This window comes from Erythranthe guttata, chromosome 11, assembly GCF_056151865.1.
Source record: "Erythranthe guttata isolate IM_541 chromosome 11, IM_541, whole genome shotgun sequence".
Lineage (NCBI taxonomy): Eukaryota > Viridiplantae > Streptophyta > Magnoliopsida > Lamiales > Phrymaceae > Erythranthe > Erythranthe guttata.
Window position 1 is genome coordinate 11,141,187 of NC_142543.1, and position 15,042 is coordinate 11,156,228.

A 15,042-nucleotide genomic window follows, 5' to 3' on the forward strand; every position below is an offset into this window, starting at 1 on the left:
ATCCACGTAAACGTAAACGTTGAGTGTTATTCTACACTCCACTGTATCTTTTGTATCCGGTGTTTTTGCTGTTGTTAGGTTATGCGTATTAAAGTCCTAGTGTTGTATTTCGTGTGTTTATGAACGTTGTTGCGAATGCACTTTTGCGCATGTTTTTTTACATGTACGTTTGTGCATGTCCATTTGAGCGAGTGTGTTTGTGCATGTTTGTTGATTTGTATTAATTTCCTAGGATTGTAGTTTGTGTCTTCATGATCCTTTTTGCGAATGCACTCCTGCGTGAGTGCTTTTGTGCATGATTTTGTACTTTTACTTATGTGCGTATCTTTTGTAGCGAGTGTTTTGTTGCACGTTTCTTGATGCGCATTCGTGTCCTCGAACTGTAGCGGGTATTTTCATGATCGCTTTTGGAATCCAATTTTGACCATGTTCGAGTCCGAATTTGGAAATTTGACATTAGGGAGGAATTGTAGCCAGCTGAAATAGCTTTCTAATGCCGCCGGTGCAAGTTGATTTGGAGTCCGGATGAGAAAGTTATGCTCGACTTCGTGGACACTACCGAAGATGTTGAGGGATCCTCTCTTCTAATTTGATTTTAATTTCCTAATTGCAACTCTTTTCTTACTCTTTGAGCATTTTTGCTTCAGGGACACCTAATTATCAATTTGTACCTATAGAATACTAAATCCACCAATTAAAACAGAAATATAAATTAATCCATAAAAAAATCCACGTAAATGTAAACGTTGAGTGTTATTCTACACTCCACTGTATCTTTTGTATCCGGTGTTTTTGCTGTTGTTAGGTTATGCGTATTAAAGTCCTAATGTTATATTTCGTGTGTTTATGAACGTTTTTATGAATTCACTTTAGCGCATGTTTTTTTACATGTACGTTTGTGCATGTCCATTTGAGCGAGTGTGTTTGTGCATGTTTGTTGATTTGTATTAATATCCTAGGATTGTAGTTTGTGCTTTCATGATCCTTTTTGCTAATGCACTTTTGCGTGAGTACTTTTGTGCATGATTTTGTACTTTTACTTATGTGCGTATATTTTGTAGCGAGTGTTTTGGTGCACGTTTCTTGATGCGCATTCGTGTCCTCGAACTGTGGCGGGTATTTTCATGATCGCTTTTGGAATCCAATTTTGACCATGTTCGAGTCTGAATATGGAAATTTGACATTAGACAGGAATTGTTGCCAGCTGAAATAGCTTTCTAATGCCGCCGGAACCATTTGATTTGGAGTCCGGATGAGAAAGGTATGCTCGACTTCGTGGACACCACCGAAGATGTTGAGGGATCCTCTCTTCTAATTTGATTTTATTTTCCTAATTGCAACTCTTTTCTTACACTTTGATCATTTTTGCTTCATGGACACCTAATTATCAATTTGTCCCTATAGAATACTAAATCCACCAATTAAAACAGAAATATAAATTAATCCATAAAAAAATCCACGTAAATGTAAACGTTGAGTGTTATTCTACACTCCACTGTATCTTTTGTATCCGGTATTTTTGCTGTTGTTAGGTTATGCGTATTAAAGTCCTAATGTTATATTTCGTGTGTTTATGAACGTTGTTATGAATGCACTTTAGCGCATGTTTTCTTACATGTACGTTTGTGCATGTCCATTTGAGCGAGTGTGTTTGTGCATGTTTGTTGATTTGTATTAATGTCCTAGGATTGTAGTTTGTGCTTTCATGATCCTTTTTGCTAATGCACTTTTGCGTGAGTACTTTTGTGCATGATTTTGTACTTTTACTTATGTGCGTATATTTTGTAGCGAGTGTTTTGGTGCACGTTTCTAGATGCGCATTCGTGTCCTCGAACTGTAGCGGGTATTTTCATGCACTAGGCCAAAACAGGACACTGGCGACGAAATCTAGCGACGAAAATATGGTATTTGCGACGAAATATCAATAATTGCGACGAAAAACAATCGTCGCGAACGCTGCCAAAAAATCGTCGCCAAAGCGGTCGTCGCTAAGCCTGCGACGAATCTATTTTTTCGTCGCAACATATGGCGACGAATGCATTTTTCGTCGTAATAATTCGTTTTTCTGGGTTATTCGTTTTGTAGCAAATAGCGACGAAAACATATTTCGTCGCAACTATTTATCCCTCAATTCGCTACGTTTTTAATATTATCGTCGCAACATTTATTCATTAATTCGCGACGTTTTTCTAGGAACATTGCAAATTTTTTATTTTATTTTTTTACGCTGAATAATAAAATAGAAATTAACCTGTAATTAATTATCAACTATAATAACACAATTAATTATTAGATATAATAACACATCACATTAAAATTGTAATTTAAGGTCAAATACATCCAAATAAAGTTAAAAAAAAATACAAAAATTAAGAAAAATATTGTAGAATTACATAAAGGAGTTGATCCACATTCTTTTATCCATTCATCATTAGTTATCCACTTGATCATAAACTATTTCCAAGCGTGCCTGAAAAAAATATTTAAGTATATAAGCATTACGTATAAATACGAACGAGTACAAGTTCACAATATTAAATAAAATAAAATAAAATAAAATAAAGAAGAAGTGTATAATCCATGACATCGATCAACATCAACAACTACTATCTAACATGAAGAAACTGCTATCAAACCAAATGATTCATATAAAACGAAGCCTATTGCCTAAAATTTACCGTGTTATTCATACCCAATTTATAATTTACACGAAGAATCATAAACCGAAATTTTTACCATCTTTCATTATTAAAAAAACACAGTTAAAGCTTAAACAAAAATGAACGGGGATAATCATTATCCACACATTATAGAGAAGTAACATGCTTAAATTACCACTTCTTATCACGTTCTCCAAGAAATTAGATCTTGAAGCAGAGCAAGTAAATAATTCTTCCTATTCAAGAAAGCAACTTATAAATAGTGAGGTACGTACCTTGAGCAGGGGAATTCTTCTACCGACAGATAGAGTATCAAGAAAAAAAAGCGACGATAAATTGCCACTATTTCATCATAAATCCAAGAAGTGCATCAATAATCGGCATTGTATCTTAGCATACATCCCTGCTGAATATATAACAAAAAGATGTTAAATTAAACAATGTTTACCAAGAACCATAATCTTACAGACATGTTAAAAGCAAAGAAAAATTAGTTTGTGAAATTTAATCCTTGTTCATTATGGATTTTTTCTTTAATATTAAGCTCAGAACTAATTTTGTTGGGCCTGCAAATACAAAATACCATGATCAAACATATGTAACAAATACGAAACACTTTGCAATAAATCACAACCAAGAGACCAACAAGTTATGAGATTTTGTCACAAGTTACCAACATATAGACACGTATACATAAGGAACAGACCTTCAGAGCCAGAGACGCCACATTCGAAAAGCTAATGGAGAAATACAAGAACCTCCTCAAAGTAATCTCCATACAAGATCTAATCCTCGCCTCCCAATCTACTCCACCTTCCATCTCCATCGACTTCCTCCACCGCCTCTCTCAGAAACTCCACCTCAACCGCGGCCCCTCCGCCTTCCTCCGCACCTACCCTCACATCTTCCACATTTTCACCCACCCCGTTAACCTCCAACCCTACTGCACACTCACACCCGCCGCTCGCCTAATCGTCCGCCAAGAATCCGACGCCTTAAACAAATCCACGCCCCTCGCAGTAACCCGATTGGTCAAGCTCCTATCAATGTCCCTCACCAAAAAGCTGCCCCTTCGTGCCATTTTCAAGGTCTGGAGAGAATTGGGTCTGCCCGATAACTTCGAGGACTCCGTTATTTCGAGGAACCCCGACATTTTCTCGCTCCGAGATGGAAACGAGCCCAACACTCATTACTTATTGCTCGGCGATACTGACCTTTTTGCACATTGACTTTCACGAAAATATACTCTTGTTCTACTATAATTCATTTAATATACTTATTTAATTTTATAGACCAATTTCTGCACAGAAATCTCATTCTCCACACCCTACCACATAATATCACAATATAAAAAAATCAATAATTCTGACAAAGTATCTTATAATAAATGGCTCATCAAAACACAGAAAAACACTACTATTGAAGCAGAGATACATTAAACAAAAAATTTGCAGCTTGATTCCTAATTCTAATCAAAAAATACTGAAGACAAACCCATGTTCTGATTTAAACGATTAATTCATAATAACCGGAGAAAACGGGCAATAATTGCTTTACGCTAGACACTATTCAGCAGCCCACACAAAATTAGGTCTAAATAGATACAATTAGATCTAAAAAGTGTAAAATTACACCACCAAAAGTAGCAAATAAAAAGCCAATTAAGTCATAAAAATCATCCATTTAGCTTAAAATCAACAGTAAATTTGAAGAAGCTCTTACCTTCTTCGGCAGCGCTTTTCCTGAATTTTTTACCGTTTAAAGATTGTCTGGTTCCCGTTGTTGAGAATTGGAGGGTCCTCGAATGCTGTAGCGGAGAGTGCACCGTTGATAGGACCGAGCTACAGTACAGCTTCAAACACGGATTAATGAATCTTCATTAGATAAACACCTGGTAGCAAAAGGAGAATCAATGGGAATATAAGTTAATATAAACATATATTCATCTCATATCCTCCCTAGAAAGGATATTAAGAAAAATAATTATCTAACATTGAGGGAACCAAATAAAACTCTACCAAATACCCATCATTTGAAAGGATTTTACCAAATAATCATCGCATATGATTCTCATATTAGACGAGACAACCTAATACAAATTATTTCACCTCCTGAAATATGAAAGCTAAATTAAAAATTAGTCAAATCTTACATTATCATACAAAATGTCGGATTTATAGACCATAGAGTGTTGCGGAAGTTGGGGCATTAAAATTGCATATATAGGTGCCTGCTATTTACCTCATAAATAGGTAAATTAATACCTAGAGTTTTGAGGGCTGGGCTTCATAGATGGTGGACGGCGTCTAGCTGAACGCAGTGGCAGCGATTGGAAACGAAGATGACGGCCGGCGACTGCAGGGGGCGTGGTCTTGGGCAACGACGGCGGCTGGAAGGAAATGGGCAATGACGGCGGCACCGACGGGAGTAAACTTAGGGAGCGAAGATTGACAGCGTCAATTTAATCGACGGTGAGAATGACGGGAAAGGGGAGGGAGTGTGGAGGAAGAGAGAGTAAAATATTAGGGCAACGGCAGAAATGGAGAGGGGTAAGTGAATAAATTAAGTCGTGAGCGACGATTCCGAGAATTTCGTCGCAAATAAAATAAAATTAAAAGTTTTAAATGCATAGGTTACGACGATTCACATATTTCCGTCGCCCAAAAATATTTTTCAGAAATATCTTGCGACGGTTTACACACTTTTGTCGCAAACAAGATAAAATAAAATAATATTTAAATATTTTGCTACGAAAAAATATAATTCGTCGCAATAGTTAATTATTAAAAAAACCATATTAGAATCGTTTGCTACGAATCTAGGATTTTCGTCGCAATCATTTTCAAAATTGGTGGCGAGATGGATCTTGCGACGATATTTATTTATTAACGTCGCAAATTTGCTACGAAATGATTTTCGTCGCGAAAAAAAACGTCGCCAGTGTCCTGTTTTGGCCTAGTGATGATCGCTTTTGGAATCCAATTTTGACCATGTTCGAGTCCGAATTTGGAAATTTGACATTAGAGAGGAATTGTAGCCAGCTGAAATAGCTTTCTAATGCCGCCGGAACCAGTTGATTTGGAGTCCGGATGAGAAAGTTATGCTCGACTTCGTGGACACTACCGAAGATGTTGAGGGATCCTCTCTTCTAATTTGATTTTATTTTCCTAATTGTAACTCTTTTCTTACTCTTTGATCATTTTTGCTTCAGGGACACCTAATTATCAATTTGTACCTATAGAATACTAAATCCACCAATTAAAACATAAATATAAATTAATCCATAAAAAAATCCACGTAAACGTAAACGTTGAGTGTTATTCTACACTCCACTGTATCTTTTGTATCCAGTGTTTTTGTTGTTGTTAGGTTATGCCTATTAAAGTCCTAGTGTTGTATTTCGAGTTTTTATGAACGTTGTTGCGAATGCACTTTTGCGCATGTTTTTTTACATGTACGTTTGTGCATGTCCATTTGAGCGAGTGTGTTTGTGCATGTTTGTTGATTTGTATTAATGTCCTAGGATTCTAGTTTGTGTTTTCATGATCCTTTTTGCTAATGCACTTTTGCGTGAGTACTTTTGTGCATGATTTTGTAGTTTTACTTATGTGCGTATATTTTGTAGCGAGTGTTTTGGTGCACGTTTCTTGATGCGCATTCGTGTCCTCGAACTGTGGCGGGTATTTTCATGATCGCTTTTGGAATCCAATTTTGACCATGTTCGAGTCCGAATTTGGAAATTTGACATTAGACAGGAATTGTTGCCAGCTGAAATAGCTTTCTAATGCCGCCGGAAGCATTCGATTTGGAGTCCGGATGAGAAAGGTATGCTCGACTTCGTGGACACTACCGAAGATGTTGAGGGATCCTCTCTTCTAATTTGATTTTATTTTCCTAATTGCAACTCATTTCTTACTCTTTGATCATTTTTGCTTCATGGACACCTAATTATCAATTTGTCCTTATAGAATACTAAATCCACCAATTAAAACAGAAATATAAATTAATCCATAAAAAAATCCACGTAAATGTAAACGTTGATTGTTATTCTACACTCCACTGTATCTTTTGTATCCGGTATTTTTGCTGTTGTTAGGTTATGCCTATTAAAGTCCTAGTGTTGTATTTCGTGTTTTTATGAACGTTGTTGCGAATGCACTTTTGCGCATGTTTGTTTACATGTACGTTTGTGCATGTCCATTTGAGCGAGTGTGTTTGTTGATTTATATTAATGTCCTAGGATTGTAGTTTGTGTTTTCATAATCCTTTTTGCGAATGCACTTTTGCGTGAGTACTTTTGTGCATGATTTTGTACTTTTACTTGTGTGCGTATCTTTTGTAACGAGTGTTTTGGTGCATGTTTCTTGATGTGCATTCGTGTCCTCGAACTGTAGCGGTATTTTCATGATCGCTTTTGGAATCCAATTTTGACCATGTTCGAGTCCGAATTTGGAAATTTGACATTAGAGAGGAATTGTATCCAGCTGAAATAGCTTTCTAATGCCGGCGGAACATGTTGATTTGGGACACGAATGCGCCTCAAGAAACGTGCACCAAAACACTCGGTACAAAAGATACGCACATAAGTAAAAGTACAAAATCACGCACAAAACTACTCACGCAAAAGTGCATTCGCAAAAAGGATCATGAAAACATAAAACTATAATCCTAGGACATTAATACAAATCAACAAACATGCACAAACACACTCGATCAAATGGACATGCATAAACGTACATGTAAAAAAACTTGCGCAAAAGTGCATTTGCAACAACGTTCATAAAAACACGAAATAAAACACTAGGACTTTAATACGCATAACCAAACAACAGCAAAAACACCGAATACAAAAGATACAGTGGAGTGTAGAAATAACACTCAACGTTTACGTGGATATTTTTATGGATTAATTTATATTTCTGTTTTAATTGGTGGATTTAGTATTCTATAGGTACAAATTGATAATTAGGTGTCCACGAAGCAAAAATGATCAAAGAGTAAGAAAAGAATTGCAATTAGGAAAATAAAATCAAATTAGAATAGAGAATCCCTCAACATCTTGGGTAGTGTCCACGAAGTCGAGCATAATTCTCATCCGGACTCCAAATCAACTCGTTCCGGCGGCATTAGAAAGCTATTTCAGCTGGTTACAATTCCTGTCTAATTTCAAATTTCAAAATTCGAACTCGAACATGGTCAAAATTGGATTCCATAAGCGATCATGAAAGTACCTGCTACAGTTCGAGGACACGAATGCGCATCAAGGAACGTGCACAAAAACACTCGCGATAAAAGATATGCACATAAGTAAAAGTAAAAAATCATGCACAAAAGTACTCACGCAAAAGTGCATTCGCAAAAAGGATCATGAAAGCACAAACTACAATCCTAGGACATTAATACAAATCCACAAACATGCACAAACACACTCGCTCAAGTGGACATGCACAAACGTACATGTAAAAAAACATGCGCAAAAGTGCATTCGCAACAACGTTCATAAAAACACGAAATACAACTCTAGGACTTTAATACGCATAACCAAATAACAGCAAAAACACTGGATACAAAAGATACAGTGGAGTGTAGAAATAACACTCTAACGTTTATGTTTACGTGGATTTTTTTATGGATTAATTTATATTTCTGTTTTAATTGGTGGATTTAGTATTCTATAGGTACAAATTGATAATTAGGTGTCCATGAAGCAAAAATGATCAAATAGTAAGAAAAGAGTTGCAATTAGGAAAATGAAATCAAATTAGAAGAGAGGATCCCTCAACATCTTCGGTAGTGTCCACGAAGTCGAGCATAACTTTCTCATTTGGACTCCAAATCAACTGGTTCCGGCAGCATTAGAAAGCTCTTTCAGCTGGCTACAATCCCTGTCTAATGTCAAATTTCCAAATTCGGCCTCGAACATGGTCAAAATTGGATTCCAAAAGCGATCATGAAAATACCCGCTACAGTTCCAGGACACGAATGCGCATCAAGAAACGTGCACAAAAACACTCGCTACAAAAGATACGCACAAAAGTAAAAGTATAAAATCATGCACAAAAGTACTGACGCAAAAGTGCATTCGCAAAAACGATCATGAAAACACAAACTACAATCCTAGGACATTAATACAAATCAACAAACATGCACAAACACACTCGCTCAAACGGACATGCACAAACGTACATGTAAAAAAACATGCGCAAAAGTGCATTCGCAACAACGTTCTTAAAAAGACGAAATACTACACTAGGACTTTAATACGCATAACCAAACAACAGCAAAAACACACCGGATACAAAAGATACAGTGGAGTGTAGAAATAACACTCAACGTTTACGTCTACCTGGTTTTTTTTATGGATTAATTTATATTTCTATTTTAATTGGTGGATTTAGTATTCTATAGGTACAAATTGATAATTAGGTGTCCATCAAGCAAAAATGATGAAGGAGTAAGAAAAGAAATGCAATTAGGAAAATAAAATCAAATTAGAAGCGAGGATCCCTCAACATCTTCGGTAGTGTCCACGAAGTCGAGCATAACTTTCTCATCCGGACTCCAAATCAACTCGTTCCGGCGGCATTAGAAAGCTATTTCAGCTGGCTACAATTCCTTTCTATTGCCAATTTCCTAATTCGGACTCGAACATGGTCAAAATTGGATTCTAAAAGCAATCATGAAAATACCCGCTATAGTTCGAGGACACGAATGCGCATCAAGAAACGTGCACAAAAACAATCGCTACAAAAGATACGCACATATGTAAAAGTAAAAAATCATGCACAAAAGTACTCACGCAAAAGTGCATTCGCAAAAAGGATCATGAAAACACAAACTACAATCCTAGGACATTAATACAAATCAACAAACATGCACAAACACACTCGCTCAAACGGACATGCACAAACGTACATGTAAAAAAACATGCGCAAAAGTGCATTCGCAACAACGTTCATAAAAACACGAAATACAATACTAGGAATTTAATATGCATAACCAAATAACAACAAAAACACCGGATACAAAAGATCTAGTGGAGTGTAGAAATAACACTCTAACGTTTACGTCTACTTGGTTGTTTTTATGGATTAATTTATATTTCTGTTTTAATTGGTGGATTTAGTATTCTATAGGTACAAATTGATAATTAGGTGTCCATGAAGCAAAAATGATGAAGGAGTAAGAAAAGAAATGCAATTAGGAAAATAAAATCAAATTAGAAGAGAGAATCCCTCAACATCTTCTGTAGTGTCCACGAAGTCGAGCATAACTTTCTCATCCGGACTCCAAATCAACTCAATCCGGCGGCATTAAAAAGCTTTTTCAGCTGGCTACAATTCCTAACTATTGCCAATTTCCTAATTCGGACTCGAACATGGTCAAAATTGGATTCCAAAAGCAATCATGAAAATACCCGCTATAGTTCGAGGACACGAATGCGCATCAAGAAACGTGCACAAAAACAGTCGCTACAAAAGATACGCACATATGTAAAAGTAGTGAATCATGCACAAAAGTACTCACGCAAAAGTGCATTCGCAAAAAGGATCATGGAAACACAAACTACAATCCTAGGACATTAATACAAATCAACAAACATGCACAAACACACTCGCTCAAACGGACATGCACAAACGTACATGTAAAAAAACATGCGCAAAAGTGCATTCGCAACAACGTTCATAAAAACACGAAATACAATACTAGGACTTTAATATGCATAACCAAATAACAACAAAAACACTGGATACAAAAGATACAGTGGAGTGTAGAAATAAAACTCTAACGTTTACGTTTCCGTGGATTTTTTTATGGATTAATTTATATTTCTGTTTTAATTTGTGGATTTAGTATTCTGTAGGTACAAATTGATAATTAGGTGTCCATGAAGTAAAAATGATGAAAGAGTAAGCAAAGAGTTGCAATTAGGAAAATAAAATCAAATTAGAAGCGAGGATCCCTCAACATCTTCGCTAGTGTCCACGAAGTCGAGCATAACTTTCTCATCCGGACTCCAAATCATCTCGTTCCGGTGGCATTAGAAAGCTATTTCAGCTGGCTACAATTCGTGGCTAATGTCAAATTTCCAAATTCGGACTCGAACATGGTCAAAATTGGATTCCAAAAGCGATCATGAAAATACCCGCTACAGTTCCAGGACACGAATGCGCATCAAGAAACGTGCACAAAAACACTCGCTACAAAAGATACACGCACATAAGTAAAAGTAAAAAAATCATGCACAAAAGTACTCACGCAAAAGTGCATTCGCAAAAAGGATCATGAAAACACAAACTACAATCCTAGGACATTAATACAAATCAACAAACATGCACAAACACACTCGCTCAAACGGACATGCACAGACGTACATGTAAAAAAATATGCGCAAAAGTGCATTCGCAACAACGTTCATAAAAACACGAAATACAATACTAAGACTTTAATATGCATAACCAAATAACAACAAAAACACCGGATACAAAAGATACAGTGGAGTGTAGAAATAACACTCTAACGTTTACGTTTACGTGGATTTTTTTATGGATTAATTTATATTTCTGTTTTAATTTGTGGATTTAGTATTCTGTAGGTACAATTTGATAATTAGGTGTCCATGAAGTAAAAATGATGACAGAGTAAGCAAAGAGTTGCAATTAGGAAAATAAAATCAAATTAGAAGCGAGGATCCCTCAACATCTTCGGTAGTGTCCACGAAGTCGAGCATAATATTCTCATCCGGACTCCAAATCATCTCGTTCCGGCGGCATTACAAAGCTATTTCAGCTGCCTACAATTCCTGTCTAATGTCAAATTTCAAAACTCAGACTCGAACATGGTCAAAATTGGATTCCAAAAGCGATCATGAAAATACCCGCTACAGTTCGAGGACACGAATGCGCATCAAGAAACGTGCACCAAAACACTCGCTACAAAAGATACGCATATAAGTAAAAGTACAAAATCATGCACAAAAGTACTCACGCAAAATTTCATTCGCAAAAAGGATCATGAAAACACAAACTACAATCCTAGGACATTAATACAAATCAACAAACATGAACAAACACACTCGCTCAAACGGACATGACAAACGTACATGTAAAAAAACATGCCCAAAAGTGCATTCGCAACAATGTTCATAAAAACACGAAATACAACACTAGGACTTTAATATGCATAACCAAACAACACCAAAAACACCGGATACAAAAGATACAGTGGAGTGTAGAATAACACTCAACGTTTACGTTTAGGTTGATTTTTTTATGGATTAATTTATATTTCTGTTTTAATTGGTGGATTTAGTATTTTATAGGTACAAATGCATAATAAGGTGTCCATGAAGCAAAAATGATCAAAGATTAAAAAAATAGTTGCAATTAGGAAAATAAAATCAAATTAGAAGAGAGGATCCCTCAACATCTTCGGTAGTGTCCACGAAGTCGAGCATAACCTTCTCATCCAGACTCCAAATCAACTGATTCGGGTGGCATTAGAAAGCTATTTCAGCTGGCTACAATTCCTATCTAATGTAAAATTTCCGAATTCGGACTCGAACATGGTCAAAATTGGATTCCAAAAGAGATCGTGAAAATACCCGCTACAGTACGAGCACACGAATGTGCATCAAGAAACGTGCACAAAAACACTCGCTACAAAAGATACGCACATAAGTAAAAGTACAAAATCATGCACAAAAGTACTCACGCAAAAGTTCATTCGCAAAAATGATCATGAAAACACAAACTACAATCCTAGGACATTAATACAAATCAACAAACATGCACAAACACACTCGCTCAAACGGACATGCACTAACGTACATGTAAAAAAACATGCGCAAAAGTGCATTCGCAACAACGTTCTTAAATTCACGAAATACTACACTAGGACTTTAATATGCATAACCAAACAACAGCCAAAACACTGGATACAAATGATACAGTGGAGTGTAGAATAACACTCAACGTTTACGTTTACGTTGATTTTTTTATGGATTAATTTATATTTCTGTTTTAATTGGTGGATTTAGTATTCTTTAGGTACAAATTGATAATTAGGTGTCCATGAAGCAAAAATGATCAAAGATTAAAAAAAGAGTTGCAATAAGGAAAATAAAATCAAATTAGAAGAGAGGATCCCTCAACATCTTCGGTAGTGTCCACGAAGTGGAGCATAACTTTCTCATCCAGACTCCAAATCAACTGGTTCCGGCGGCATTAGAAAGCTATTTCAGCTAGCTACAATTCCTATCTAATGTCAAATTTCCGAATTCGGATTCGAACATGGTCGCAATTGGATTCCAAAAGAGATCATGAAAATACCCGCTACAGTTCGAGCACACGAATGTGCATCAAGAAACGTGCACAAAAACACTCGCTACAAAAGATACGCAGATAAGAAAAAGTACAATAATCATGCACAAAAGTACTCACGCAAAAGTGCATTCGCAAAAAGGATCATGAAAACACAAACTATAATATGCATAACCAAACAACAGCAAACGTACATGTAAATAAACAAATCAACAATAAACATGCACAGGGCATTAATACAAATCAACAAACATGCACAAACACACTCGCTCAAAAGCACATGCACAAACGTACATGTAAATAAACATGCGCAAAAGTGCATTCGCAACAACGTTCATAAAAACACGAAATACAACACTAGGACTTTAATATGCATAACCAAACAACAGCAAAAACACCAGATACAAAAGATACAGTGGAGTGTAGAATAACACTCAACGTTTACGTTTACGTTGATTTTTTTATGGATTAATTTATATATCTGTTTTAATTGGTGGATTTAGTATTCTATAGGTACATATTGATAATTCTGTGTCCATGAAGCAAAATGATCAAAGATTAAAAAAAGCGTTGCAATTAGGAAAATAAAATCAAATTAGAAGAGATGATCCCTCAACATCTTCGGTAGTGTCCACGAAGTCGAGCATAACTTTCTCATCCGAACTTCAAATGAACTCATTCTGGCGGCATTAGAAAGCTATTTCAGCTGGCTACAATTCTCGTCCAATGTCAAATTTCCAAATTCGGACTCGAACATGGTAAAAATTGGATTCCAAAAGCGATCATGAAAATACCCGCTACAGTTCGAGTACACGAATGCGCATCAAGAAACGTGCACAAAAACACTCGCTACAAAAGATACGCACATAAGTAAAAGTACAAAATCATGCACAAAAGTACTCACGCAAAAGTTCATTCGCAAAAAGGATCATGAAAACACAAACTACAATCCTAGGACATTAATACAAATCCACAAACATGCACAAACACACTCGCTCAAGTGGACATGCACAAACGTACATGTAAAAAAACATGCGCTAAAGTGCATTCGCAACAACGTTCATAAAAACACGAAATACAACACTAGGACTTTAATACGCATAACCAAACAACATCAAAAACACCGGATACAAATGATACAGTGGAGTGTAGAATAACACTCAACGTTTACGTTTACGTTGATTTTTTTATGGATTAATTTATATTTCTGTTTTAATTGGTGGATTTAGTATTCTATAGGTACAAATTGATAATTAGGTGTCCATGAAGCAAAAATTATCAAAGATTAAAAAAATAGTTGCAATTTAGAAAATAAAATCAAATTAGAAGAGAGGATCCCTCAACATCTTCGGTAGTGTCCACGTAGTCGAGCATAACTTTCTCATCCAGACTTCAAATCAACTGGTTCCGGCGGCATTAGGAAGCTATTTCAGCTGGCTATAATTCCTATCTAATGACAAATTTCCGAATTCGGACTCGAACATGGTCAAAATTGGATTCCAAAAGAGATCATGAAAATACCCGCTACAGTTCGAGCACACGAATGTGCATCAAGAAACGTGCACAAAAACACTCGCTACAAAAGACACGCACATAAGTAAAAGTACAATAATCATGCACAAAAGTACTCACGCAAAAGGGCATTGGCAAAAAGGATCATGAAAACACAAACTATAACCCTAGGACATTAATACAAATCAACAAACATGCACAAACACACTCGCTCAAAAGGACATGCAGAAACGTACATGTAAATAAACATGCGCAAAAGTGCATTCGCAAAAACGTTCATAAAAACACGAAATACAACACTAGGACTTTAATATGCATAACCAAACAACAGCAAAAACACCGGATACAAAAGATACAGTGGAGTGTAGAGTAACACTCAACGTTTACGTTTACGTTGATATTTTTATGGATTAATTTATATATCTGTTTTAATTGGTGGATTTAGTATTCTATAGGTACATATTGATAATTCTGTGTCCATGAAGCAAAATGATCAAAGATTAAAAAAAGAGTTGCAATTAGGAAAATAAAATCAAATTAGAAGAGAG

At 36.0% G+C, this 15,042-nt stretch overlaps 1 protein-coding gene and 1 long non-coding RNA gene across 3 annotated transcripts; one reads left to right on the forward strand and one right to left on the reverse strand.

The window, feature by feature from the left end:
* Positions 1–2,288: 2,288 nt before the first annotated feature.
* On the reverse strand, positions 2,289–5,212 carry LOC105960635 (uncharacterized). 2 transcript variants are annotated; one of them, XR_016034387.1, is made up of 4 exons: positions 4,925–5,212; positions 4,383–4,551; positions 2,936–3,066; positions 2,289–2,470 (listed from the first exon to the last, which is right to left on the reverse strand). It is a non-coding gene; the product is annotated as an uncharacterized LOC105960635 (long non-coding RNA). The 2 variants fall into 2 exon arrangements; XR_016034386.1 differs by having other exon boundaries at positions 2,291–2,470; positions 2,936–3,063.
* Positions 3,181–4,256, forward strand: LOC105958594 (protein ROOT PRIMORDIUM DEFECTIVE 1-like). The gene is made up of 2 exons (XM_012982597.2): positions 3,181–3,258; positions 3,344–4,256. Exons 1-2 carry the CDS (start codon positions 3,181–3,183, stop codon positions 3,887–3,889), a joined length of 624 nt encoding a protein of 207 aa, XP_012838051.1. The 3' UTR covers positions 3,890–4,256.
* Positions 5,213–15,042: the final 9,830 nt, after the last annotated feature.

What these genes read in the sequence shown, in the direction of transcription:
- LOC105958594 (XM_012982597.2), top strand. Translation starts at nt 3,181, where the DNA reads ATGGATTTTTTCTTTAATATTAAGCTCAGAACTAATTTTGTTGGGCCT. An exon ending in AATACCATGATCAAACATAT is followed by an intron (nt 3,259 to 3,343) that starts GTAACAAATACG and finishes ACCAACATATAG; the next exon opens with ACACGTATACATAAGGAACA.